General features: G+C 41.7%; 2 protein-coding genes and 1 long non-coding RNA gene across 3 annotated transcripts in view; 1 reads left to right on the top strand and 2 right to left on the bottom strand.

Annotated features, from left to right (window-relative positions):
* LOC123980535 overlaps window positions 1-17,500 on the bottom strand; it is a 19,138-nt gene extending 1,638 nt beyond the window's left edge. Inside the window, exons 1-2 of the long non-coding RNA XR_006827516.1 lie at window positions 17,186-17,500; window positions 14,797-14,870 (exon numbers count right to left, since the gene is read on the bottom strand). This is a non-coding gene — a long non-coding RNA (uncharacterized LOC123980535). The remainder of the gene's footprint in view (window positions 1-14,796; window positions 14,871-17,185) is intronic.
* On the top strand, window positions 16,339-25,407 carry txndc5 (thioredoxin domain containing 5). The gene is made up of 10 exons (XM_046064914.1): window positions 16,339-16,755; window positions 17,915-18,067; window positions 18,601-18,706; window positions 18,798-18,894; window positions 19,718-19,833; window positions 20,206-20,292; window positions 20,805-20,963; window positions 21,165-21,247; window positions 21,774-21,903; window positions 23,321-25,407. Exons 1-10 carry the CDS (start codon window positions 16,571-16,573, stop codon window positions 23,441-23,443), a joined length of 1,239 nt encoding a protein of 412 aa, XP_045920870.1. The 5' UTR covers window positions 16,339-16,570; the 3' UTR covers window positions 23,444-25,407.
* Window positions 25,228-27,090, bottom strand: part of bmp6 (bone morphogenetic protein 6) — a 64,341-nt gene continuing 62,478 nt past the window's right edge. The window contains exon 7 of the mRNA XM_046064903.1: window positions 25,228-27,090. Within this exon, the coding sequence (XP_045920859.1) occupies window positions 26,941-27,090 (150 nt within the window). The 3' untranslated portion in view covers window positions 25,228-26,940.

The following is a 27,090-nucleotide window of genomic DNA, read 5'->3' as shown; positions in this document are numbered from 1 at the left end:
CGGTACAGGCTGAAAAGTAAGTAAAGCCAGAAACCTCATCTGGTCAAGCAATTTTTGAGTGACTGGTATTGATCAACAACCAGTGCCCTATTTAATGGTATAATACAGGCAAACTGTAACATTAAGGGCTAAAGCTACCTTACATGTTTAATTTATCTGGATAGATATCTGTCAAACATTAAGGGAAAACTGTCAAGCATCCCATGTACTCTGCTGGCACAGAAAATGACCAGAGCATACAATTCAGTAAGACGACACCATGTGCAGTAAAGGGTTGAGCACCGGCTTGGATCTCCTGTTATTATCCTCCTCAGCCTGCTGCCTCATGCCTCTGGACCCTCGTTGGTTTGTTTTTTTGTCTCCAGTGTGCATCAGAGAGCAGTGCGTTCTTCCTGTTTTGAAAAGAGAGCAGTGCTCTGGGGCCACGGAGCTGCCGTTCCCTGTGCCAACATAAATGGTAAAGGAAGCAGCGGCACCCAGCTGGAGCCCCATTGGGCAAGGGACAGAGGCAAAGGGTGTGTTGGTTATTGCAGTATGATGCTCTGTCTGAAAATGAGCTTTCCACATCCACTGGAAAGGAATGAAATATATCACAGGGATGAAATGTGCAGATCGCCTTTTAAGACATTTACTAAAAAAACGAATCTGATTTTAGTACTTCATGCTGGATTGAGATCCTAGAGAGAAGTGCTGAAGCTTAGTTTGAATACATAAAAAATTCAGGCATGTTCGAAAGTGCCCAGGTTTAGCAAGCCAACATGTCCCATGGCAGTTCATTTTAAACAATCAGTCTAATCAACACAAAGCACTACTCTGCACTAAATTCTGGCATTCACAAGCACTCCCAACATCTGCCAAATCTTAATATGTCTTCTCTCCGTGTCCACTAGCCTCACATGGTGCTAATGCCAGCCAACATCTTACCCAACATTTTCCAACCTCACCATCACTCTAGACAACAATAGGTTGGCTTGAAGAAAGTGGTTTGGTTTTCAGAGACTGAACTGTACGAGCATGAACAGGCTAAAAGATCATTCCAGCAGGCTTGAAACAATACAAGCTTAGTTATATCAGCCACCAGCAGATTTAAAGTAAATTTGTCCACACCAGGAGCTAAGGACAATTATTATCATCACAGATCTATCCTTTACTAATGGACATCACAGGAGAGAGTTGAAGTTAATGTAACCTGTAGCTCACATCTTGTTCTCCTCCATCAGTGATCCATCTGGGCTTTCACACACAGCTGAGGAGACACAGATTGGACTGAACTGCATCAGCCTGAACAGTTACACACTCATCTGAGAACATGTGGTGTGCAGATATCAATGCAAGTATCTTTCACTCTAATTGTACGCATATAAACTATGTACGGTGTGTTTAATTATTTCTGGCAACCCGCCAAAAAAATTTAGAAATGTAATTTTTGGAATTGGTTAAGAATATGCTTTATTTACTGTACGCTGGCCTCAAGAGATAAGATCCACAGCTTTCTGACGGGTCATTGCAGGACTAGGCTGCATTAGTGCTCATAATAATGTGTCCACGTTCTGTGTATGTACCCAATTCCATCCAAGTTTCTATCCCCCTGTGATTTGTCCACAGTGCATTCTTGTATACATCCTGACAAAGGCCATCTGGGTTTTTATGTGTGGATTATCTTTGGCTCCATTATCAGGAGAAACTGTACATGTTTATGAGTGTTAGACAGGCCAAATGCTGCTCATGTTATGGCTTGACATTTACATGTCTATTCACTCTTCTTTACAGCTGTACTGTTTGAAAAAACATAAAATACCGGCGGAGACTAAACTTCCTTGAAGAAACAAATAAAATACACATGACTTCAGAGGACTGCTACAGTTTCTATTAAGCTGACAGCAAACTTGGCCTTACCAGACATTTTCTTTTTTGGTCCTGATCACCTTTCATTTCAGCTGACTGCTGAGAAAAAGCAGGCCGAACAGAAACACAGTTTCACTATTTTGTGTTGGAACAATAGAAAGCGAGGAGGTATTCATTCGCGCCCGCTTTCCTGACAGCTTATGAGAATTTTCAACCTCTGCATGCTCAATCTCTTTCTTTTGTGCAGCATGATGGGCCCCTGTTACTCAATTACTAAGGGGTCCAAAATTAAAATGCCAATGAACAAAAGCACTGCGCTTCCAAGTTAATAATCCGGCATAAAACCACCCCAGGGAGGCGCTGATGGATCATGGGCGGATTGAAATGCAGGTGGTAATATGAATTCTTTGGCTATAGCAAACGTTCTCCCAGTGGATCGCTAAATAAGCGAGGGAGACCTCTCAAAGCTGCAGTAAAACAAATTAAGAAATTGATATTTCTCTGAGGGAAAGTTGCAAGGCATGCTGGAGAGTCTCAGAGCATGGCAGCTTAGAAAATGAGCACTGGGTGGCATATAAAAGCAATCATTGGAAAGAAAAGGGATGGAAATTAAACGTCCCACCTTTCACCATAAATGCCAGCACTCCCTTATTAGCAGGCACTGATATGCTCCCTTGTGAAAGCTAACACTGTAACATGTCAGTTTTTATTCTGTGAACGGAGCCAGTTTCTTAACCAGATGTCTTGATCAGGTTATCTCTGTTTGAAAGACTCCATTGCCATCTTTTGTGCAACAGAGGTCTAATTAGCTGAACTGTACATCTGTTCAGTTTCATTAGACAGTCTTGCTAATATAACTGCTCAGTGTTCCTGCCAGGTCCAAGAAACACAGATAAGAGTCCAGCAACAACAAACACCTTCCTCACTCAATCACAGGGCAAACAATAGCCAGAGAGGACGTGGAGAACGGGCTGTCATCGGCCAGTGGCTACCAGCAGCAACAAAGCTTGTTGTCGTCTAGATTCCTGAACCGTAGAGGAATGTCTGGCTTCACTGCCAACCACATACCTTCTCAGTGGCTTTGACTTTCCCTGTTTTCTGTACCAGGCAGGTATTTACCTGATGCTATCTCTCTGTGGTTTCAACGATGCTAAACCCTAACTATAGAACATAATTTCTTACAGCATCCAAATAGCAACAACATTTGCTCATATAAATAAGGTAAACTTTCCCAAAATGTACTTAAACCTACAATAACTTTTGAAGCCGATATGAAGTAATGTTAGCATTCATTTGGAGTCATGTCCACCCAACAAGTCCAATATCATCTCTCTTTTAACTCTGTTGTTGTTCTTCACCAATTCCTGAGGGAAATATCTGGCTTTTTAGCAACTATATGCTCTCCCATGTTTACAAGCTAGTCTTTGGTGCTGGAGAGGAAGTGTACAGTGGGCTTTTAGAGCTTTTTTCAACAAAAAATCTAGTTGTGGCTGGAAATGTTGCTATGAGAGTGGAGAGATTTTTACCAAATCAGTAATGGCCCTTTTCAACCACATGGTACCAGCTCGACACGCCTCAAATCTACTCACCATTTTTGGTTTTTCATTGGGGAAAAGTTGTACCTGGTACCTGCTACCTGGTACCCTCTGGTCTTACAGTCACACAAACCACAGCCAACGCAGCAGACGACTCCAGCAACAACGGCAGAGGAAACCAAAGCAAAGATTTTCGTACTGTTATTCTGTCTTTACATTCTGAGTAATGTTGAAACGTTTTAAATTAAATCAAGTGACAGCTGGTGTGTGTGTGTGTGTGTGTGTGTGTGTCGCGTTGACCATTACGCCGTGGCAGTTTCATGCGGTGTTGCTATGACGACCAGCTACATTGAGGGGGTACTATCTGCCATGGAAAACAGAGGACGGCGGACCAAAAGTAAAATCGAGTCGAGTCGAGGGGAGTTGAGCTGGTACCAGCAACAGAGAAACACAATGAGCTGAAAGATGCTAAAAGGCTTCATAGAGCTGAGAGAAACTGCAAAGACGGGCAATAATTCTCTGTGAGTTTTTCACTGAGTGATCCCTTTCACATAAAAGCAGTCATGTGGTCCATTGTAAATATGAAAATGTTGATTATAGCCACTTTAAAGAATCAGCTCACCAAATTTCCAGTTAGAAAAAGCTCAAGAGATTTCCATCCATCCATCCATCGTCAACCGCTTATCCTGTGTACAGGGTCACGGGGGGCTGGAGCCAATCCCAGCTGGCATCGGGCAAAAGGCGGGGTACACCCAGGACAGGTCGCCAGTCCATCGCAGGGCCACACATAGACGAACAACCACTCACGCTCACACTCACACCTAAGGACAATTTAGGGTAAACAATCAACCTAGTCCCCATGTCTTTGGATGGTGGGAGGAAGCCAGAGCACCCGGAGAGAACCCACGCAGACACGGGAAGAACATGCAAACTCCACACAGAAAGGCCTGGGCAACCGGGGTTTGACCCACGACCTTCTTGCTGTGAGGCCACTGCACCACCGTGCCGCACTCAAGAGATTTCACTTTAGTCAATTTACCGTATTCTATTACTGAACTTCCTGCCAGCTCATTGCACTGTAGATTTTCTTCCCTTGAAATGTTAATGTTTTGACATTGTAAAATAAAGGCTATGATATAAATCTAATCCACTGGTCATGAGAAAACCACTTGGTCTGCGCCTTTTTTATCAGTTATTTATAACTCATTGTCTGGGTACTGATTTAAGGAAATTAGTCATGGAACAGAGAGGAGAAAGGTAAGCAATATCAAGGATGATTCAAGGCCTTGGTGATTGAAGTAACAGAGATGTTTAAGAATACAGTTTATGAAGAAAAAAAACATTCAAAATTTCCAAGTATGTTGTCCATTAGTCAGTTCAGTTTTCCTGACTGTGACTTTGGGAGACCTTAAGTCATACCTGCAGGGCTTTTCCAAAGGAATATTTTCAGTTTCAGCATCATTAGGTATACAATAAAGTAAAACTGAGCTGTAAAAGTTCAAATAAAATAAGACACCGTACTCATTGAAAATGGTAAACAGGTGGTTTCCAGATTTGCACAAGATGTTTGCAGCCACAATTTCTTTCTCATCAACCCTAGTTCAGCTGTCAGTTACCTTTAATATAGAAAGAAATGGAAGTCAGTGCCAAGATATAATGTTTCAAATACATTTTCCAATGCATACTTTGTCACCTTCATCCATGTCTTTTTTATTAGCTGGTACAAGAGGTTTCAATATACTTAAGATTACCATTAATCAAGTGTGTATGAAAATCCCAGTAGTATACCTTTAAAATCTAATTACACATTAAAATCATTGATGATAAAATAAAACTACATAAAGAAAAATGTGACATGGCTGTGAATGACAACGACAGGATGCTCCTTTCTTCCAGTATAGACAGAAGCTTTTTGGATGCATGATAAATGACAGGCATCATAAAACAGGATTATCCCTGTTTTGGGGAGGCTAGAAAAATGGAAGAAAAAGATGAGCGCCCCAAGCAGTGAACATTTCACAAAGCTAACTAAGCATAACACTCCTTAAAAAAATACTTTTGTCCACATTTTGGACCCAAGACAGTGGAATTTCTCCCCTGTTGTTCTCAGAGCAAGCCCTTTGCGCTCACTGAATGATCTCACGATGAGATCTCCAAGGAGCATCTAATATCCCAACTACCTCAGCCCCTGAAATCCAATAAATCAATCAGCTGTGCTTTACAAGCCTGCGTGTGTGTTACCCATTCAGGAAATTGAGAATCCCTGCTGTGGATCACAGCTAAAAAAAAACATCCTGACTGACAGGACAATGAGGGAGACTGGAGATGGCGGAACAAGTTGCATGCATGAATGTGTGTGACTCCATACTTGTTTGTGCCTCTGTGTAGATGTGATCTTTGTGCCCCTGTGTGTTTGTAGCAGCTCCAGCCCATGAACCCCTCATCTGAATCTGAGTCGGTCTCTCATCCCAGATTTCTGCAGGGAGGCCTGGGCTCTTGGCAGAGGAATGCATGGGAGTGGGCTCCTTCAATAAAGTCTCTTTCAGGGCCCCGAGACGGCCATGGGCTTTACTTTTCATCGTTTCCCCTCCCTTGTCTCTCTGAACCCACGTGGGCATGCTGCTTTTGCTACTGCTGCTGCTTCGTTTCAAGCATAATGGCTTTACCTTGAGGCTGAGAGAAAAAGACACAGAGGAAGGGAGGTGTCCAGAGCTAAAATCGTGACTCACCTACTGCAGGTCCATGTTAAGCACTGGGTGCCACGACATCTTGCCATTCAGCCGATAATGGTGAATCACATATTTAACAGGATTTAGAGAATTTCATGACGTAAATTAATCCTAATCGGGTGACTGTTTGTCAGATGATTTAAAACAGTAGATAACGTGTTGTGCCATTTTCAACCAATAAAATGCAATTACCAATTTTGTAAGAAACGCCAATATCAACACCAGTATAGATGTGTTCCATAACAGTGGGGTCACATAAGTTAGTTGAAACTCAAAAAACATGTTAAAGTGTGCCGTACCTCTTTAACACCTACTACCCACATTATGAATGTTTGTTAGCAACTTCTAAACCTCTCTTTCAAAGATCCATTCAATGCATAAATTCAAACTTGCACTCATTGCTCTGCACCCAGCAGTATCGTTGAGGTCGGGCAGATGTGTGGCTGGAGTACAACTAAGCTCTTTGACAACTATCACATGGCGAGAAGAGAACGTGAGGGGGTGAAGGGAAACACAAAAAGAGAATAGAAGAATAGGCATGTTAAGAAGGAAAACTTGAAAAGGGAAAATCAGGAAAGAAAACGTCAGGGTAAAAGGGCAGCAGATAAAGCAGAGCCACTAAAAAAAAGAGAGACAGACTAAGCAAATAGAAGCGATGACAACATTAAGAAAAACTGAGACAGGAGAGGGACAAAGAGAGCAACAAAGATGGGGACGGAGGAAGACAAAGATGGGATGGGAGGGAAAGACCCCAAGAATGGAAGACTGGTCCCTGGCCTGCAGATCAAAGCAGGTGGTGAGCAGCAGCTCCAGGCCGGTCCTTCCAGCACCTGCTGCTGCTCCACAGCCAAGTTAAACACATTATTCCAACAGACGCACTGCTTAATGGCTTCTGGGGAGAGAACCTTTACCGGGTCCATGACTGCCTCTACGGACGATCAGAGGTGCAGGCTACACTGACACACACAGAGAAACACACAAAGCCTTCCTAAAACGAGTCCATAATCACTGCTTACACAAGGTGACACATCCAGGAGTGCACACAGGCACAACTTTCCTATGTGTGAATCATCAGATCATTATATTGCACATCTGCTTAGGAGAATGGACAAATCCAGACACCTGTCAGAATCATAAACTCACTTAAAGTACCCACGGACTGAAGCATGCATACAATAAAAGACATTTACAATAAAGCATAAACACCTGGTTCAAGCATTGTGCCCCTGGCTGCCCACTCTACTGTAGTGCTCTGTTAGAGTGACCTGGGTTATGATTGGACCCAAGTCAGTATTGAGCAGAGAACAAATCATCCTTAGGAAAACAGTAAACATCTGTTTTGTGACTTGGCCACCTCTAACTGGCAATGTCAGCCTGACTTCAACGAGGCTGGGCCCCTTTTACATTTTCCATGAGAGCAAGCAGGAGTACCAGTAAGTGGGTGACAGCATCTGTAATTTTTTTTTTCAAAAAGCAGGGAAAAATAAAAACAAACCTTGACGCAATGACAGCAGGTACTAGGGCACTCTTTACGTGTCTTGCAGTAGGTCCAAAAAGAATAAAACCATGGACAGTCTTTATATACGGCTTTTGCTGAGGCAAAGTAAAGTCTCATTGGTTATTGATGACATTTATGGCTCGCCTCATATGAAATACTGTCTGCTGAAATATCACTTTGGAGCCCTACTATTCTTGTAGCTTCAAGTCTTCGTGGCAGCCACTTGATTTGTAGGCTGTCAATGATATTAGGATGCATGGCTTGTGTAAGAGCAAACCGAGACTTTGTTTCTTGGACACAAACAGTATGTCATCTTCTATTGATCTTTGGAAATTCTGTTTTCTACTTCAGAGGCTGGGCCCAGCTACAAAGCGGCACCCATGGGGAGCTGGTAGCATTTCAATATCTTGCTCAAGTACACTTTAACATAGTGGATGTTTCCAATGGTTACAATGTTATTATTTATACCACAACATTAATTTGTATAGCACATACTGTTTGATAATGCCAAGGGGCATGGATTAATACCACACAAACCCCTTTTAAAAACTTGTAATGGACTTAAAGCATCTCAAACACACTAAATATCCATACATACATTATTCCCTTTAATGATGAGTATGTCAAGTTTCCAAAGGCCCTCAATTAGAATGACTCATTTGCAAGTTCTACTGCATAATATTCAGCTTAGCTATGAACTTTGTCACTGAGGCTAAAGTGGCTGGCCCGCAATCTGGAAACACTAGGATGTCCATGAGTCCACGTCCTCTTTTCTCCTCTACTCGCATACTTCTTGTTCTGTACCTTCTTCTTCTCCCTCTCTCTGCTCCACCTCAAACCCCTTCACAAGTCAGTACGCCAGTATATCCTGATGGCTTTACCAGCAGGAAATGGAGCTTTTACAGTGAAGGCTCTGCACCAAGGAGCATCTGTGTGTAAGGCAGAGTCCAAGTCGAGGTGGGTCCTGTCACCACTTGTGATGTCTCACCTCAGGCGACATGTTCAACAAATTGCATAAATTGAGACACTTGTTGACATAGACAAGAAAAGAATTGGCAGGTGATTGCTTGAGTCTTATGACAGGGCGCTTACAACTTTATGATGATCAGTATAGGCACCATTAGCAGTGTGTAAACAGGATCAGAAAGTCAGTGTGTTTGCATTTACAAAGGAAATGAATCTCTGCTGCATACTGCAGACAATCATTTAGGGGGAAAGGTACTCAGACATAAAAAGACGAGTTTAATCAAGCTTGACAGGTTTTCCATATGCGAGCCTGCAAAAGAATCATTCTCTACCAGAAAACTTAAATAATAATAAGATTTGCAGATCAAAGCTGTGTTCTAAAGAGCTTTAAATTCTGCCTGCCAAATTCTGAAGGGACTGTTTTTATGATTCAACTATAATTCTAAAGTAAAAACAAAAAAAATCACATCTACCTTTATTGTTTTCACTTATTCCCACAATTTCATAGCAAAAGACGCCCCAAACCAGCGCAACTATCACTAAAAAAAATCCTGGAGGGACTGATTATCTTAGTTTAACCTGATAGCATGCTAACATTTGCTTATTAGCACTAAAAGAATACAGCCAAGGCCTATGGCCTATATCATCATGCACATAAAAAATGAAAAAATAATTAAAAATGTTATAATACAAATCTGAGTTCTTAGACAAAAACACAGACAGCACCCAAAACAAGTTCACAGCTAATTAAATGTACACAGTGCAGTGGATACGATTCACCTCTAGCCTGATTGACAGGTCGCCCTGGTAGCAACTTATCACAAAGTAGCCAGGCCCTAAAGCATAGCCTGCTTTATTGTCTATTTTACTCTAAATGGGACCATAATTTACAAAGTGAACATTATGCTGTATTGAAGAAGACTTGAAACTAAAGATTGAGACCATGAACTTATTAAGAACGTGTTAATTCAGGTGATGAATCAAGTGAGAAGTAGGGTCATTTTGTCATAGACTCCAATGAAATCAAACTTGTTTTTGCAACCAGAGGAGTCACCCTGCTGGCCACTAGAAAAAATTCTGGTGTAAGGCACTTGCACATTGTCTTCACTTTTCAGACCAGGTTGCCACTTGTTTACATCATTAAAACATTTTGTGTCCATTTAATGTGTTGACTCCATTTCATGATGGTTGATGCCTATAAAAAACCCAGTCGCACCTGTCAATATTCAACCTGTTTACAGCGTCTCTGTGGAGTTTCCAGCAGTGGGAAAGCAGCTGACCCTGTAAGTACACAGGCCTTGTGGAAAAAGATGGTAATTCCAATACTGTAGATACCTCAGGAGACTTGGCACGGCTTTAGTCATCCGCCTGGATCCAGCAGAGAGCAGTAGAACATAAAAACACTTGGGATACAGTGGGAGTTGTCATGGTAATCCACAACCACCATAACCATTTCTCATATCCCTCCTCCTTTATTTGTTTGATTTCTCTCTTTATTGCACCCTTTTCTTTCCTTTCCTAAATATTATTTACTATTTAACACTTTCTTTCCTTTTTGTTCTTTTACTTTTCATAGTCCTCATTTTCTTTTCTTTCTCCTTTCCTCCTCTCTCACACTCCCTTACTTCCCCTCTCCCTCTTTAAACCACCCAGATGAAAGGACAAGGTGCTATCCGAGTTTCCATCCCCTGACGTTTGTTTCTGGAATTATTCCAATCATGTGGGAGAGCCCTTTCCCCGCTGTCTTTTCCCAGCACAGGTGCCTGCTGCAGTGGTTCTAGTGAGCTGTCTGCAAATGACATTCGTTCCCCTTCGTTGGTCACATCCTGTGTCCCGGATATGATACTGCCATGAGTCTCTAATGGAAACACGTCTGGCTTGGGATTGCATGATGTCCAGTTATGGGAAGACGGTGCTGAGAGTACTTCTACAGATACACTGAGTGTCCAACAAGGTAGTTCCCATATGATTACATGACAGAATTAGATTTGGTCAGAAATAGCCTCTGAAATGTTCCATAAAGTCTTCTTAAAAATATTTTCTCAGTGTTCCTTGGCAGTGTCGAAAAACAGACACCAGTTTGAAATAGATAATGTTTGTGAGAGGTCGTCTACAGCTGTTAGAGAGGAGGGTCAGCTATTTATTTAAATTGTATGGTGATAAAGTGAAATAAACATGAAAATATTTATGAAAAATCTAAATCAAATGAAAATATTTATATTCACTTAATGTATGTACTGTGAGGGTATATAAATCTGTCAGGGTAAAATTTAAAGCAATGCTTATTCATATTCTTGCCGAGAGTTAGGTGAGAAGATTGATACGGCTCCCCCATTATGTGCGTTAAAAAGTAGGCTACAGCTAGCAGCAATTAGCTTAGAACAAACACTGGGAAACAGCTAGCCAAACAGGGAAAAACAGCTAGCCTAACTTTATTGAAGGATTTAAATCTACCTATCAGCACCTCTTTATGTATGCCCTATATTTAATGGAAAGGTACAACAGTGGTACTGATCTTCTAATCTAACTAGGCAAGTGAATATGTGTTTTTCCTAAATTGACAGACTATTGCTTTAATGATGTTATCACTAAACACGTGGGAAAGTATTTTGGTGTCTTCTCTATATCCTGTTTCAGACCAGCCTTAAAGACAATGTATTTTACTTTGACTGGAGCACTTCAAAATCTCAGCACCCTGCCTTGAGTTATTGCTCACTCTCTGAACTTAAGTGGCCTAGAACAATCTCTAACTATAGCACAGTCTGTTTTTAAATTCACACACACTCCTCTCTGTTATTCGCTGTCTCAGTTCTCACTTTCACCCCGTTTGCCACCTGCCGACTCTTGCACTCTCAGCCACTAACTTCAGGCAATTAAGAAAATAAACAGAATGTCCGAGGGTCCCCAGGGTCCATTAATCTTTCTTTTTCCTATTACACCATGCTGTAGCTGGCCTGGCATGGTGCCTGGCCATCAACAATGGGTAACCAGTAGATACCCACAACTATGCAGCCTTCACTTCAAAATGTAAAATGTGTCAGCAGCAATTTGGTCATATTTACCACAGCTATATGACATGTTGAGATTCAATAGTGATGTGTGGTTATTGGCTTGCCATGGTAATCGTAGAGCCCCCTTGGGTGAGTTGGGCCTGTGCGTAGATGTTATTTATCATGTGTAAAAGTCAAGGAAAATAATCTCATAGATCATTTTTCACCTCCAATTAACTATAAAGGCATTTGTGTTTCACCAAGTGAGCAGCAGCAGGAATGTGAGAGTCTAGCGAGAACTGCGGGTCACGACTGGGTGTCAAGGCCATTTTTGATATAATAGCTCAAATAAACTTTAGCGGGTGGGAGTTCTCATACTGCCGACACCGTCATGTCAGCACAGCGGACTAAATCAGACCAGGAATATGATCACAGCAGGCATAACAGAGGCAACAAAAATACCTTTGATGTGAAATGGAAAATATTCAAGAAGGCAGCACTCTCTATATGGGGGTTAAGTTTTTAAAGGAATAGACACTTTCGGAAATACGCCTATACGCACTGATACTACTGTGAGAGTATATAAATCTGTCAAGGTCTAATTTAAAGCAGTAGTATCACATTTTGGGAAATAAGCTTCTTTGCTCTCTTGAGACTTACACTCACCTAAAGGATTATTAGGAACACCATACTAATACTGCGTTTGACCCCATTTCGCCTTCAGAACTGCCTTAATTCTACGTGGCATTGATTCAACAAGGTGCTGAAAGCATTCTTTAGAAATGTTGGTCCATATTGATAGGATAGCATCTTCAAGTTGATGGAGATTTTCTGGGATGCACATCCAGGGCACGAAGCTCCCGTTCCACCACATCCCAAAGATGCTCTATTGGGTTGAGATCTGGTGACTGTTGGGGCCATTTTAGTACAGTGAACTCATTGTCATGTTCAAGAAACCAATTTGAAATGATTCGAGCTTTGTGACATGGTGCACTATCCTGCTGGAAGTAGCCATCAGAGGATGGGTACATGGTGGCCATAAAGGGATGGACATGGTCAGAAACAATGCTCAGGTAGGCCGTGGCATTTAAACGATGCCCAATTGGCACTAAGGGGCCTAAAGTGTGCCAAGAAAACATCCCCCACACCATTACACCACCACCACCAGCCTGCACAGTGGTAACAAGGCATGATGGACCCATGTTCTCATTCTGTTTACGCCAAATTCTGACTCTACCATCTGAATGTCTCAACAGAAATCGAGACTCATCAGACCAGGCAACATTTTTCCAGTCTTCAACTGTCCAATTTTGGTGAGCTCGTGCAAATTGTAGCCTCTTTTTCCTATTTGTAGTGGAGATGAGTGTTACCCGGTGGGGTCTTCTGCTGTTGTAGCCCATCCGCCTCAAGGTTGTGCGTGTTGTGGCTTCACAAATGCTTTGCTGCATACCTCGGTTGTAACGAGTGGTTATTTCAGTCAAAGTTGCTCTTCTATCAGCTTGAATCAGTCGGCCCATTCTCCTCTGACCTCTAGCATCAACAAGGCATTTTCGCCCACGGGACTGCCGCATACTGGATGTTTTTCCCTTTTCACACCATTCTTTGTAAACCCTAGAATTGGTGAGCAGATTGTGAAATACTCAGACCGGCCCGTCTGGCACCAACAACCATGCCACGCTCAAAATTGCTTAAATCACCTTACTTTCCCATTCTGACATTCAGTTTGGAGTTCAGGAGATTGTCTTGACCAGGACCACACCCCTAAATGCATTGAAGCAACTGCCATGTGATTGGTTGATTAGATAATTGCATTAATGAGAAATTGAACAGGTGTTCCTAATAATCCTTTAGGTGAGTGTAGATCAGATGATTGATACGACTCTCTTGTCTTACCGCCAGCAGCCCGTTAGTTTTGCTTAGCATAACTCTAACCTCTAAAGCTCACTAATAAACATCTTATATCTTGTTTGTTAAATCGTACGAAAGTGAAAAATGGCAATTTGCCATTGTCTGACTGGGTTATGTGCCATGTATTATTCGGAAATAGTTCTGACCCTAAGATGACCAGATGTGAACAGATGAAATTCAGGACATGGGAGTTTGGGGTGGACGTGGCCTCGAACAGTGTCAAAGGACATTGATATGTGTGTCAAAATACCATTTTAAATTAAATATTGTCGTGCTGCAGCGATGTCCTGGCCAACAATTCATATTCTAGAGACTTAAGAAAACATCTTTGTTTGGTACATTTCCCCACAAAAGTCACACCATAATTCATTTTAATATGTTTTTTAATGATAATGGTGTAAAAATGATCATTTCCCCTAGTATGCTAAATCATAGCAACTGCAATGTCAGTCAAAATAATTGCAATTATATATATTTTCTAAATCATTCAGCCCTACTTCTGACAGGCTAGCTTTTCCCACTGTTTCCAGTATGCTAAGCTAACTAGTTGCTGGCGAGCTGCATATTTAGAATACAGAGAGTAAGAGTAATATCAATCTTCTCAACTAAATCTAGGCTAGAAACAGAATAAGGGTAAATCCCAAAATGTCAGACTATTCCTTTAACCCTTTTGTTATCAGACCCACACATAGAAACATATTGCAGCATTTGTTATGTGCATACCTAGTATGAGGAGGCCAAACAAACAAATCTGTTCTGGTCCCATTCACGTATCTGCTGACCATGGGCTCTTTAGATTTGTCTGTTGTTTTTTCCCCCGAATTTGCTCTCTGAAAGTCACAGCCAAAAAGTAAGTATGTTCTTCAAAGAGAACGAATGTTTGAGCTTTTACAGCCAAAGGTTAAAGATCGCCTCTCGTCAGCCGTGAGGTCAATTTACCATCATCCATCTCTGTGAGGGAGTCTCTTACAAGTATATTGCTTCTCCATTGGATGTTTGTACTCCCTGTGGACAGAATAATCTGTGTGTGTGTGTGCGTGCGTGCGTGCGTGTGCAAGTGTGTGTGTGCGTGAATCTGTGTTTAACAGTGGAATTTCAATGGTTGTCAGGGGAACAGCAGGACAATCTCCTGAGACTAGTTGTCACAAAAGTGCGGACGCACACACACAGGACTTCATAAACACCTCAGCCTAATATCATATATAACATATATCTAACTTCAGACACTGACTGTGAGTGGTAGGATCATTTTCACCCACTTCTAGCATATAGACATTCAAGACCTTGGTTAATGATGGAGTCTGGAATAGTGTTGTAGATTGTACCGTAAGTCCCTCTCTGTGCGCCACCTCTGTCTCTTTCCATGCTGTAACCTTTTCCTTTCCTCTTCCCACACTTCCTGTTGTCCAGATGAAAGGAAAAAAGGAGGTTGATTAAAAGGAAATACTGTATGTATGAAGGCTGTCTCCATTTGGTTTCATGAAATCATGACAATACTGAAAGTGAAGAGGATTGGAGAGGATAGGAGAAGGGGAAGACTTGCCAAAGAGCAGTTAATCCATGAAGCTAGCAGGTACTTGCTACTCTGGGAACAGAAACACAAAAACACACTGTCTTGGGAAGAGATGCATATATGCACCATTTATCCGATGTAATAAATTGGATTTATAATATTTGCCTAAAATGTTCTCACCCTCAAGGGTCGTTTCCATCACTGCGGGGGCAACTCTGACGCATATCTGACCATTGGTGCAGAAAGCCAACAGTGCATCTATCATCCGACCCAGCAGTGATGTGACACCTAAGTCGTGGTGCCCATATTTTCTTTTACAGTTTAAGCAAAATGCTAACTTTGTGTTCACTTAATCCCGAGTCTATTTTCATAATATTTCATCTTTTCACGGATGTCTTAATAGATTTATACCACTGGGTATTCTAAGAGCAGCCAGTTTGTTCCAGAAAGACAGCCTGAGGTGTGAAGGAAACTCAGACTGCCTGCCAAAGTGGTGCAGTTGACTGGAACTTACTGGCCCATTTATAATCAACCAATTTGGCTTTTCCTTACTCTACCAGAGGTGAACAAACTCTACTAAATGTCTCCTAAATTATATCCTAATGAGAGTTTTCTCACTGAGCTTCCTACAGTGACTTCATAGATCATTTTTGTTTAACTAGAAACAGTCACTACATCGCTCTTGACAAAGCCTCCAGACTCCATTGATAGAAACACTATTTTTGGATTTAGGGATGTGGCTATCCCCCAACATTTTGTAACATAATAATGCAGGTAACATTTTTATGCTCATTTATTATCAGCAGTTCTCTGGAATCAGACAGAATCGTTCTGTGTGAAAATGCACTCCAAAACATATTTTACAATAAACTAGGGACTTAACCTCCACCGGATGCTGTCAAATCCTATCAAGTCTATTTTATTTATATAGCCTAAAAACCACAAATCCCTAATTTGCTTCAAAGGGCTTCTCAATCTATACAGGGTATGACACCCTCTAATGTTAGACCCTGGGCTCTGATGGGATCAGATAGGAAAAAAAGCTAATACATTATACACGAGTGGAACTGCTATTTATTAAACATAGGTATTGTACTGTTTTTGGATGTTGATACTATACTGTATAGACCACATCTAACTAACTTAATATTATTGTTCACCGGACCAAACCTAAATAAATACCCTATGACTATTTGAGTCTATAGTGCAGCAATAAAAAAATCGAGTGATAAATCCACAGGATGCACTGTATTTCCTTCTGTTTTAGTAAGATATAGTAGCTATTTATGCATCCCCTCCCCTTCCGTAAAGTCGCTTTTACCAAATAGGCTTCCATAGTTCTTCAGAGAATGGCACTTGTTTGAACCTGTCCGGTTGGACAGGGTTGCAAAGCGCTTGCGGGCTGCCACAGATCTACACAACATCCAGTTTGCATGTTTAGCTAGAGTAGCAGGAGTCCTCATATGCATGTGTACCATCCACAGTCCACATTCCTTTAAACCGAGACAGCCGGAGGGGCGTGCACGTTCAGAGTCGGTCTTTTCACACCAGCAGGGACACTGTTCACCCACCGACAGAGATTCATCATGGGCTCTGCACTGAATTGCACACCCTTTATGTTGGGTTTTATTTATTTTTCATTACTGTTTGCTTGTGCGTTTTGCGATGCTGATGCAGAAGAAGATGAGCACGCCAAGCACACGTACACGGTGGAAATGTTCAACGAGGCGGTCCCCACTGCACCCCACTTTGTCATGTTTTACGCCCCATGGTAAGTAAACAGGGAGTTACCAAGTTTTTGTTTTCCAGACGACGTCGAATAAATGGACTGGCAATAACCGTTGTGTTTCTTTAACACCGCCTATACACAGCGGGAAAACCCCTCTTAAAGTGGGATTACAGCTAACCGGCAAGTTAACAAACAAGCTAGTTAGCATGCAAGCTAGTTGGCTGCTAGCACCTTGCTTTTGGTCAACCGGTGTGGTTGGCTTAGCTGCTAACTAGCATAGCCAAACAGTTAGCCGGCTGCATTTCAGCGGACTGGAACACATTTTACAGGGGCCTCGGCGCTAACAATGCTAATAGCTCGGTAGTTGTAAAAATGTAGTAGAAAACTTTCTAGTGAACGTTGAACGGGCAACTTAGACGATTAAACGGAGTCTGCGAGGCTATGCTTATTCACAGTTAGTGCTGGTACTCACAGTCCAAAGTTGTAGTTTGGGAGGCTGCGCTTACGTGGCACGCACTGATTGACTGATGTTATGTCAGCGCTTCCAAAAATGGGGTGCACGGACCCCCCAGAGGTCCTCGAGCTGGTCTCATGACTTACTAATAAAAGGAGTAACGTTGGTAAAATTCGTCGCCATCACTTATTTTCATTTCGATAGAGTAACGAAGGAGCAACACAGACAGATATTGGATCTGAAATAAGATTAGACGTTTCAAGTCTTTCTTTGTTATGTTGGATCACTGAAGTGTCAGTTATTTCCCGCGGTTGGTATTCTTGACATGGACTGTGAGAGTTTATACCTGTAGTGTTTTTCTGCTTTCTCTACTCTGCTCTTCTCTGCTTTCTGGCCTCAATGTCCTATCACTGCAAAAAAGCAGCATCACCAACAGGTTACTCCTCAAATTTCTGACCTTCACTGATACGTCTATTTGCTTTTTCATTCACATCTATTCACATTATTGCGTCTGTATTCATTAGGGGATGGTATGCACAATAGCGAGGGCTACTCTTACTTTTATTAATAAAAGTTGACAAACTAAAGCTCTGCGTGGCTTTCCAACACCATTTTAAACCATCTTTACCACATGTGCAGTAATGCATTTCATTCCACTTTTTCTTTTGTCAGATGATGGCTTGTAACCAGGATCATAGCTTAGTTATTTTGACCATGTGACAATATTTGTACCACTGTTGTGTCCAGGTGCGGCCATTGCCAGAGGCTACAGCCGGTATGGAATGAGCTGGCTGACAAATACAACAGCATGGACAACCCCCCGGCGTATGTAGTTAAAGTAGACTGCGTCCCGGACACAAGGTTCTGCTCCAATGACCACGGGGTTAGGGGCTACCCCACGTAAGTACCAGTCACACCGGTTCTTGAATTCACAATTTTACATTCATTCGTTGGCAACGATTAGATCAGTCTAGATATTTCAAAGTATTTGGAGCCAACAACTGAAACAAATTACCTAAAAAAATAACACATTGGCTGTTGCGTGTAGGATGAACCCTTACAACAAGAAGTAAACAGTCCTTTTAATCACTGATTGACAGAGAAGTGACACATTGACCTGCATGTAGTTGAATATTCTTCCATTATCTAAATGACATCCTGCTAAATCTAGGATGTTGCTGACTGCAAACACAGCAGTCACTGGAAAATGATTGACATAGCTTTTATAACAATAATAAAATAAATTATGCGGTTCTAAATGTTTTAATGATGATTTGATAGAATAGTTACAAAAACTGTGTGTTCTTGAAAGGGCATTGGGTTTTAGTAAACTTTATTGTATAAGCTTCAGACTTGAATTACAATTACTGCCATACAGCAATTCATTCAGTAAATTCAAAAAATATATACTATTTTTTTGTTGTTGTGTGTAGGATAAAGTTGTATAGGCCAGATCAGGAGGCAATTAAGTACCAGGGGCCCAGAGATCTACAGTCTCTGGAGACCTGGATGCTGAAGACACTCCAGGAGGAGCCTTCGGTGAGTTGTGTGTCAAATTTATTAACCTGTGATCATACAGCGCAAGAACGGCGGTGTTCTTCATAGCTGCTTGTTCTTGTGTGCCCTCCAGGAACCAGAGAGTGAACAGGAGCCTCCTAAAGCCCCAGAGCCCAAACAGGGCATGTATGAGCTCACTGCTCTCAACTTTAAGGACCACATAGCCAAAGGTAAAGATCTAGTAGAACATTGATGTCATGAAAGCAGATGAATAGTCAAATTCATCTTGCGTGTTTATGCAGCTGCATCCTGTCTGAAACTGATAAATTGCTTCTGTGCCTTTCAGTTGTACTTTCAGTTTTCAGCCACACTAAGTAGTGTTTCTAGAGCCCTCGTTAGAGAATGGAAACACTTCATTGCCTTGATTGACATAACGTGACATTTCAACGCGAGTACCTGAGCCACAATCCACAACGTCAGTCAGCACGAACCAACTGTGCACCACTTGTCTCCTGTCACCTCACGTTTCTGGATTTTCATACGACAACTGCAAAAATAAACTGTGCTCACAATAATCGTCTCGTTGAAATTGTGGCTCTTAAGCTGTGCCGAAGTTGAAATGTTTTGGTTTTGAAGAAAAATAAATGATTTCTTGTTTTGAGATGAAAAAACAGGACAGGAGGTGACATAGGCATTTAAAAAACAGTGTTCATTGGTCCCACCTTTGCCTCTTGGCTGCAATAAACGTGTAATTGGTTGCACATAATCTCTGTGTTAGAGAGGTGTATATTTTCATGTACAGCAGACTGTGTTAAGCTTGAACTTTTTACATTGCTCCATTAATTTAAAAATCAACACATAAACTTGAACTGAAGAGTTTACAGAAGTGTGTGTGTGTGTGTGTGTGTGTGTGTGTGTGTGTGTGTGTCTATACACACACACACACACTCTGCAAGGCATTTTACTTTCTACTTATTGTATTTGTTTAATTTTCTTGCTAGTTATCTGCAGTTTCTTTTTTTTTTTAACACTGCTTTTCTCTTCTTACTTCAGGCGCCCATTTTGTTAAGTTCTTTGCCCCGTGGTGCGGCCACTGCAAAGCCATGGCCCCGACCTGGGAGCAGCTGGCCACCACATTTGAGCACTCTGATGACGTCAAGATAGGAAAGGTGGGTCCTTCAGATTGTGTACAGGATAATTGTAATTAGTTATTAAAACACGAAAAAAGAAGATTGCTGTTTTTCTTTTGTTTGTTTTTTACCCATCCAACAATATGAGCTTCCTATGTGACACTTGATGTCTTTGGCTAAGGCAGCTAAAGCAGCATCACAGTGTGAACTGTTGTCCAACTGTTATTGCCATGTTGACGCCGCGCTTCATTTGCTGTCTCGATCCTGTTACTTAACAGGATGCTGGTCACATGAGAAGCCACCTGTTTGTGCACTGGACTTAAAACAAATACGTTTAAGCAAAATTTGCAAGGGCAATGTTTACATTGACATTCTAGTTTACTAACCCAAGCTCATATTCTTCTGATCTAGGTGGACTGTACACAGCACTACGAGGTGTGCTCTGAGAACGGTGTACGGGGATACCCCACACTGTTGTTCTTCTACAACGGACAGAAGGTATGCAAGACGTTTTGGACTGCTACAGACTTTCCATTCCAAATGATTTCTGCATGTGCAGCCACTCAGCTCGCTTATTGGCCACCTTTGGACCGGATGCCACTGCGGGCGTCACGTTTCTCCTCAACACCTTCTGAGTTTCACTGCAAACTGTAACCGCCTCCATGTCATTACATCATACTGGGATGATTAAATGTATAAACAAATAGTAAAAATAACTGGCATGTTACGCACAGCAACCATGATAAAATTTTACATTGGTGCCGCTCAAGGAGTTAAACCATGATTGACAATGAGCAATCAACGTTTTGCTTCAGCTAAAACTACTTTCGGTTATTGTATATATTCTATGTGTTGTGTTTGTGGTGTGTGAAGTGTTCTCTGGGATTATTGTTGAGGTCCAAAAAAATGTATTGATGTGACAATGGCATGATTCACTATGCTAAGAAAAGGTTAAAACCACCTCCACAGTTATGGTGATAGCAGTGAGGTATTCTTGTGCTTTTTTGTAGACAGAACAGTACAAAGGAAAACGAGACCTGGACTCTTTCAAAGACTTTGTGGACAACCAGCTAAAGGCAGTCGTCGGTCAGGAGCAAGAACAGGAACCACATGAGGAACAAAAGGGAACTGAGATCCCTGCTGCTGAGCCAGCCGAAGAGGAAGTAAAGGTGAGTGCAACAACAAAAAGAACAAATGTCAGACAATTATCCCTGTTTTTTTCATATGTCTTTCTGTATTTCCTGCTTTTTATCCTAATGGATCCATCAGCCCATGTATTTGTGTAGTTGAAAGGGTTAGCATGCATTTTAGTGACCTGTTTAAGATCAGCACACTTTAATCTAATATCAGAGCGTCTCTCCTCTCTACAGTCCAGCGTGTTGACCCTGACAGAGGACAACTTTGACGAGACCGTGGCCAAGGGCCTCACCTTCATCAAATTCTACGCTCCATGGTAAGATTATAATATTTGGAACACGTTACATTTAAATCACACCGCTATTAAACATATGGTTTAATAGTTGAATCCATAAGTGTCCTGATAGGTAAGTTTGAGTTTGTTGATTTCTCAAGTATGTTTGAAACACGACTCTTTGCCTTCTTTATTTGGACAGGCAATATTTAATAAGATAAAAATAATGTCACCTCATGGACTTTAAGGGGCTCTGTAGTTTTATTATTTATAATGTTTAACAAGCTGTTCCTAGTTCAGCTCCAGCATGGAGCACTTCCATATCAACATGCATAACCTTAGTTTGAACCTGGCTTTATGTATGACTGTGCTGCATCATTTGTGGAAGTATAAGCAACACATTATGTTACACAAAAAATACATGAGTTGACTCAAATTACTTTTGTACAGTTCTTTAGGTACGTGCAAAAGAGTTTGTAGAAACACTAGTTTTCAGAGAGTTTTAGTGAAACGCTGCCATTACAGTCTAAGTAATGTAATTGCTGTCTTATCCTGCTGTCAACTATAGGTGTGGCCACTGCAAGAACCTCGCTCCAACATGGGAGGATCTTTCCAAGAAGGAGTTTTCTGGCCTCACTGACGTCAAGATAGCCAAAGTGGACTGCACTATTGAACGCACACTCTGCAACAAGTACTCTGTAAGTACCTCTGTGTTATCCACAATTGATACTATAAGACCATCTAAACTGAACTTGTAGCACTCCATCATACGCTTCTGTCAGCTTTTGTTTATTTCTTAAGATTCTTAAGATGGAGGTTTTATCACAGAGCCATAAAACAATGCGAGTGCCACATACTTTATTAGATGCTACAGACTGTAATCCTAAAGCAGGTTTAACATGTTTTGGATAAAGCAATGCAGGCACACACACTATCAGCTTTAATTGTATGTAGAATCTGACTGATATTGCTATGAGCAAAGCACAGGGCATTATTTAATATCGACAAGTAGGATTGGGCCGATAGATGATACCATCGTCCATTGTCGATGACTGACATTTGGTCGATGGTTGAGCAGGCATTGTAATTGTAAAACCCTGTCCCCGTCAAAAAAAAGAATTGTCCCATAATACCTCCATGTGAAAGTAGGTTTAATCACCACGGACATTATTGTAAAATGAGACAGAACTCCTCATACGTATTTTCCCACCCGCGATCCGTTATCACGGCAGCAGGTGAGCCACTTGTAGGCTTTTTAATGACGCAGCCTATCAAACAACTGAAACCAACCTGTGTGTTCACTGCTGCTTTACCTGGTCTGTGCTTGTGAAATATGCACCGCAACTTGTAAAGTCACAGGCTACCAAGTTTTTAACCGAGCGAAGTCTGTGCAAGTGAACACATGCACATAAGACGACCTGGCCCGTGCACGTGCGCCCCGATGTTATCGTCCATGCCGATGTTTTAGTGTAGATGTCGTCCTACCCTATTGTCAAGGTTTTAGAATTAAAGGGTGTGAAGATGTTACACACTGACCTCTTGTCTCAGTTAATCAATTTGCATCTTTAAAAAGTAAGTCCTTGAAATTCCCATTACTATTTAGATGTGTTTGCAATTTTAAAATCAAATGTGTAATCATTAAGCCATGTTGTCACTGTATACAGTGTACATTGTACTGCTTGCAGAATTGCTGCGTCAGAGTTCAAGATCCACAGTTCAGTTATCATTCTAAAGACCTGAGTGATGATTCACTGTGATTACAGTGCCCTTTTTTGTTGTGTTTGTATATCTAAGATGTTCTACACATAGACCACACATCTGGAACTCTCACTGGTTTTCCCACTGTCCCTTTAGTTTGGCAATGTCTGTTAGTCTGCAACATTTCTCAAAATCATGGTTTTATTTTCATGAGGTCTGGTGGACAGACCAAGAAAGAGCTTGGGGTGGAGGGGTTTAGAAAGCAATGTGGGATTTCCACCACAAGACAGTTCATCATTTAATTAGATTTACTGTTACATATTTTCATACTGCATGTAGCATGCAGAACAAACCGTTTTGAAAGGTGAAAAAGCCCATGGAATAAGCCCGTGCTGCTGTTCTCCCCTCTTTATTCAGGTTCGAGGTTACCCCACTTTGATCATGTTCAGGGCGGGGGAGCAGGGTGACGAGCATCATGGCGGGCGGGACCTGGACAGCTTGCACAGCTTCGTGATGAGGCAGGCGAGGGACGAGCTGTAGAAACAGTCACGTCAGTGCTCAGTTTTCCACCACTCTGCTCGCCCACACTGCATAACTGGCCAGTAGGACACCGCTCTCTCTCTCTCTCTCTCTCTCTCCTACAGTAGCCAAACCTCTCTCTATCTCTTATCTCTCTCCACTCGGGTTCTCTTCAGAAAGGAGTCAGCCAACGACAGACTGATGCAGTCTGTTCTTTCTCCGGTGTTCACGGACACAATGTTTCAGTAGAGTGTTTGGGATGTGAATGTATTTCTCATTGCTGTTGCCCAACCTTCACTCTCCTAATATGGAGACTACTATCGTATTGGTTGGATCTACAAATGAAATGATGTCTGACAACTTCTTTGCAAGCACTGCTCAATCAATCAAAACCAGGATTCCTGGCACAATTTAAAAACGGTTGTTTATTAAAAGGGTCGCACTAAAGGACAGATGTTTCTGTTTTTGTTTCTGAAAAACTTCTGTAGCCATTTGACTTTCTTTTTTTAAAAGCAAAATTTTATACATGGGATCTGTTGTGAAATTATAGCCATTAATGTTACCGTACTGTCATTCAGAGGTTTGTGAAGGTTGTTGTCACCCAAATGTGAAGTTGAGTGTTAAGCTGAGGGTACTTCCTATCCATGCCGGTGATGGCCTATCTGACTTAACTCTCAGGGAAACGCCCACGCAGACTAGAAGAAGTTGTGACGGAGGCGTCGTCGTTATCACAGGAGTCTTATAAAGGCACGTGGATAGCCCCCATTTTGTGACTCCTGTGATCTCAATCAACCATCCCTCTCCACTCCTGCTAGCATTCAGAGCCTGAGGCCTAGACCATGTTGCCCCATATCTCCATTACTGAATATCTTTAGAGTTACTACTGCTTCAGTTTATTCTGAAACACTTGGGTGGGAAATCTCTTCTCCATTTTATCCTCAGCTATAGTAAAAAATAAAGTGAATGTAAAGCGTTTGTGCTACAAGTCTCAGGCCAGGCCCACGTTCAAAGGATTTAGGAACCGGTACGTGGAGCTGGAGCTGTCACTTGGAGCCGGCATTGAGGGTAAAAGAGAATCTTTTTAGGATCTTTTGAAGTTGATCTCTACTTTGGTTGTGGCACTGAACGGTCATTCACAGCTCTCTTTTCATCAGAGCTTTTACGAGCTTTACCTCTGTGGTTGGGACCTCTTTGAAATAAAACTTGGTTGGAACTGAAACAAACATTCACCGCATCACCTTTCTGACAATGATTGTGATCTTACCTTTTTAGTGAGAAGCAGCTGCATCTTGGCTCTATATAATTAGCTTTTCCTGGTTTCAAGTAATATTTCTAGATGTAATTTTCTGACAGTGGAAATCCGTGCTGCGAAGCCTACATCTTTAGGCTAAAGTCGAAGGGGATAGTCTGAGCTACTTCGAGAGTGGGGTGATCTGGTTGTGACGTACAGCTACACCAGCCAGTAAAATGCAGAATGGTTTTAATTTCTCACTCTGACCATAACCACTAATGAGAGGAATTATTCAAACTGAAAACTTCTTTAGTCACTGTATACCCCACACATCCAACAGTCAGAGGCCAAGAAAATACAGAACAGACCCGGTTTTAATAGCATTTGCAGTTTTGCCAATACAAGTTGGTCTTTTCAGCGCATTTTCCTGTAACTGACTGACTTCATCCACCTGTTGGGCCATGCCCATTACACTGCAAATGCTCTTTGACCCAGGTTATGTGAAAGGTATGTGCTGCATGATGCAGGGCACCATGCATAGTCTAACCCAGGTACACAAACAGTCAGACAGCAGTTTTTATGTCAGTAAAAGTTTTTATGGATAGCACATGGTCTAAGGAACTCCAGTGACAGAAGTATTTTTTTCCTTGTGAGTCATGGGTTGTGCACTACCCATGGATTTTTGTACAAAAAGAGTGAATAATGGCAAGTTATTGTAACATGAGGTTTCATAATAAAAAAATTTCAAAAATAAGTTTGTATTTCCATTTTGTTCTTGCATCTGTCTGTTAATAAGGTATGTGATTTTTCTTTTCGATAAAAGGTGAAATAAATAAGCTGAGAATGTACAAGTATTTACAAAAACAGTCTAAACATGATCACAAATGTAAACAGCAGCTTACCAGAGGTATATTTTGTAATTTATGACTGGTTAGGCACATAAGGTATTTAGATTCTTATTAGTTTTTCATTAAAATACGTTCTCTAAAACAAATCCATGTCATTCAAAGCTCACAGTAACGTTCAATTGGAAAGACGTTGCCACCAGACACACATCTCCACATAATTCTACCCTCAGGGTTGAAAAAGCAAAGGGCTAATTTCAGAGAGCTGGCACAAAAGCCGTTCGGCCGGCTTTTTTTGACTCGCTAAATGTTTTTCCACAATCTCTTGATGGGTTGTCAGGGGTGGAAACGTTTGTTAACTTTGCGAGTGCAGCAACATGGAAATGGCCGTTTGCGGTATGTCTGAGGGATAAGGCTGTATTCTTCAGTTCTTTGGAGCAAAACACCAGTTTAGCCACAACATGCATCATGTTGAACCAGTCTGGTGAATCGCAGCTCAGCGTGAGCCTGGCAAATATTGACACGGAGGGGATATTTGGAGAAGTTCACTACTAAAATAGCCTGCGGTCACTTTGGTTCAGTCCATAATATATTTTAGGAGGGCAAATATGGCTTGAGAAGAAAATACATTAGGAAAGAGGAAGGAAATATGAATCTACTAAATCCAATGTATCATTCATTTAGTAATAGATTGTTTGAGTTAACATTTGCACTGCAAAGGAAACTAGGTGTGTATTTTCCCATCTAGCTGGTCATATGACCAGTCACTGATGACTGTTTTTACGGTTAAGACTGAGTTAACTCTCCAGGGTCATGCGCTGTAGAGAAGTTGGTAATCAGTTCATTCAGTGATTATTGGAGGCTCTTCTGAGAACTCATACACCGTTTTGTTTTTTTGTCAGAGAAGGGAAGGAAAGCAGCGCTCGAACTGGTCCCACAACAGTTCAGTATTCCCCTCGCCCTGTCAGTGAGGGAGAGGGTGCAGTAGCCTCTGAGGCGTTCATACACGCACTTCCATAAAACACATAATATACAAACTTAAACAGTCCATCCTCCCCACACACACACAGTCATTCAGCAGACCCATGAAGGGAAAAATCCACTCCACAGTTGATAGAGAAGGTGACAACTTGGTGGCTCAACACTGGAGTGGAGTGAAGTTGCCTTTAGGTGACACCCGCATGGTGTCATTTTTACAATGGTCCTCTCTCAGTTTGGTGAAGACGAATGTTCATGTTAATAGATGGATGTTTTGAACTTTCCCAAGATTTTTGGAATAGAACATGCTAATGATCTTTCAGGGTGGACGTCCCTTGCAAGCTGAGGATTTGGGCGGGAAGCTGGTGTCTAGTTGAGGTCAGCATCACCCAGGAGTTACTGGTGCAGTTGCAGCCCTTTACCAACCCAACTTTCAATCGAGCGTTATCTTCCCTCAATGTCTGTCAGTGGCAGCCACAGGCCCGTACCACCATGTTCTTGTATTTCTTCAGTATGACGTTGGAGTTGTCGTCAAAGTAGAGCACTGAGATGGCATGGAGCTTGGTGGGGGCGCAGCATGGCTTCGGTACGTTCTCGGGGTTCATCAGGTGCAC

The sequence above is a fragment of the Micropterus dolomieu genome, linkage group LG01, assembly GCF_021292245.1.
Source record: "Micropterus dolomieu isolate WLL.071019.BEF.003 ecotype Adirondacks linkage group LG01, ASM2129224v1, whole genome shotgun sequence".
Taxonomy (NCBI): Eukaryota; Metazoa; Chordata; class Actinopteri; order Centrarchiformes; family Centrarchidae; genus Micropterus; species Micropterus dolomieu.
The sequence above is the reverse complement of the archived record's forward strand: the minus strand, read 5'-3'. Positions and strand labels throughout refer to the sequence as shown.

What these genes read in the sequence shown, in the direction of transcription:
- txndc5 (XM_046064914.1), top strand. Translation starts at nt 16,571, where the DNA reads ATGGGCTCTGCACTGAATTGCACACCCTTTATGTTGGGTTTTATTTAT. An exon ending in CACTCCAGGAGGAGCCTTCG is followed by an intron (nt 18,707 to 18,797) that starts GTGAGTTGTGTG and finishes TGTGCCCTCCAG; the next exon opens with GAACCAGAGAGTGAACAGGA. An exon ending in TCTTCTACAACGGACAGAAG is followed by an intron (nt 20,293 to 20,804) that starts GTATGCAAGACG and finishes GCTTTTTTGTAG; the next exon opens with ACAGAACAGTACAAAGGAAA.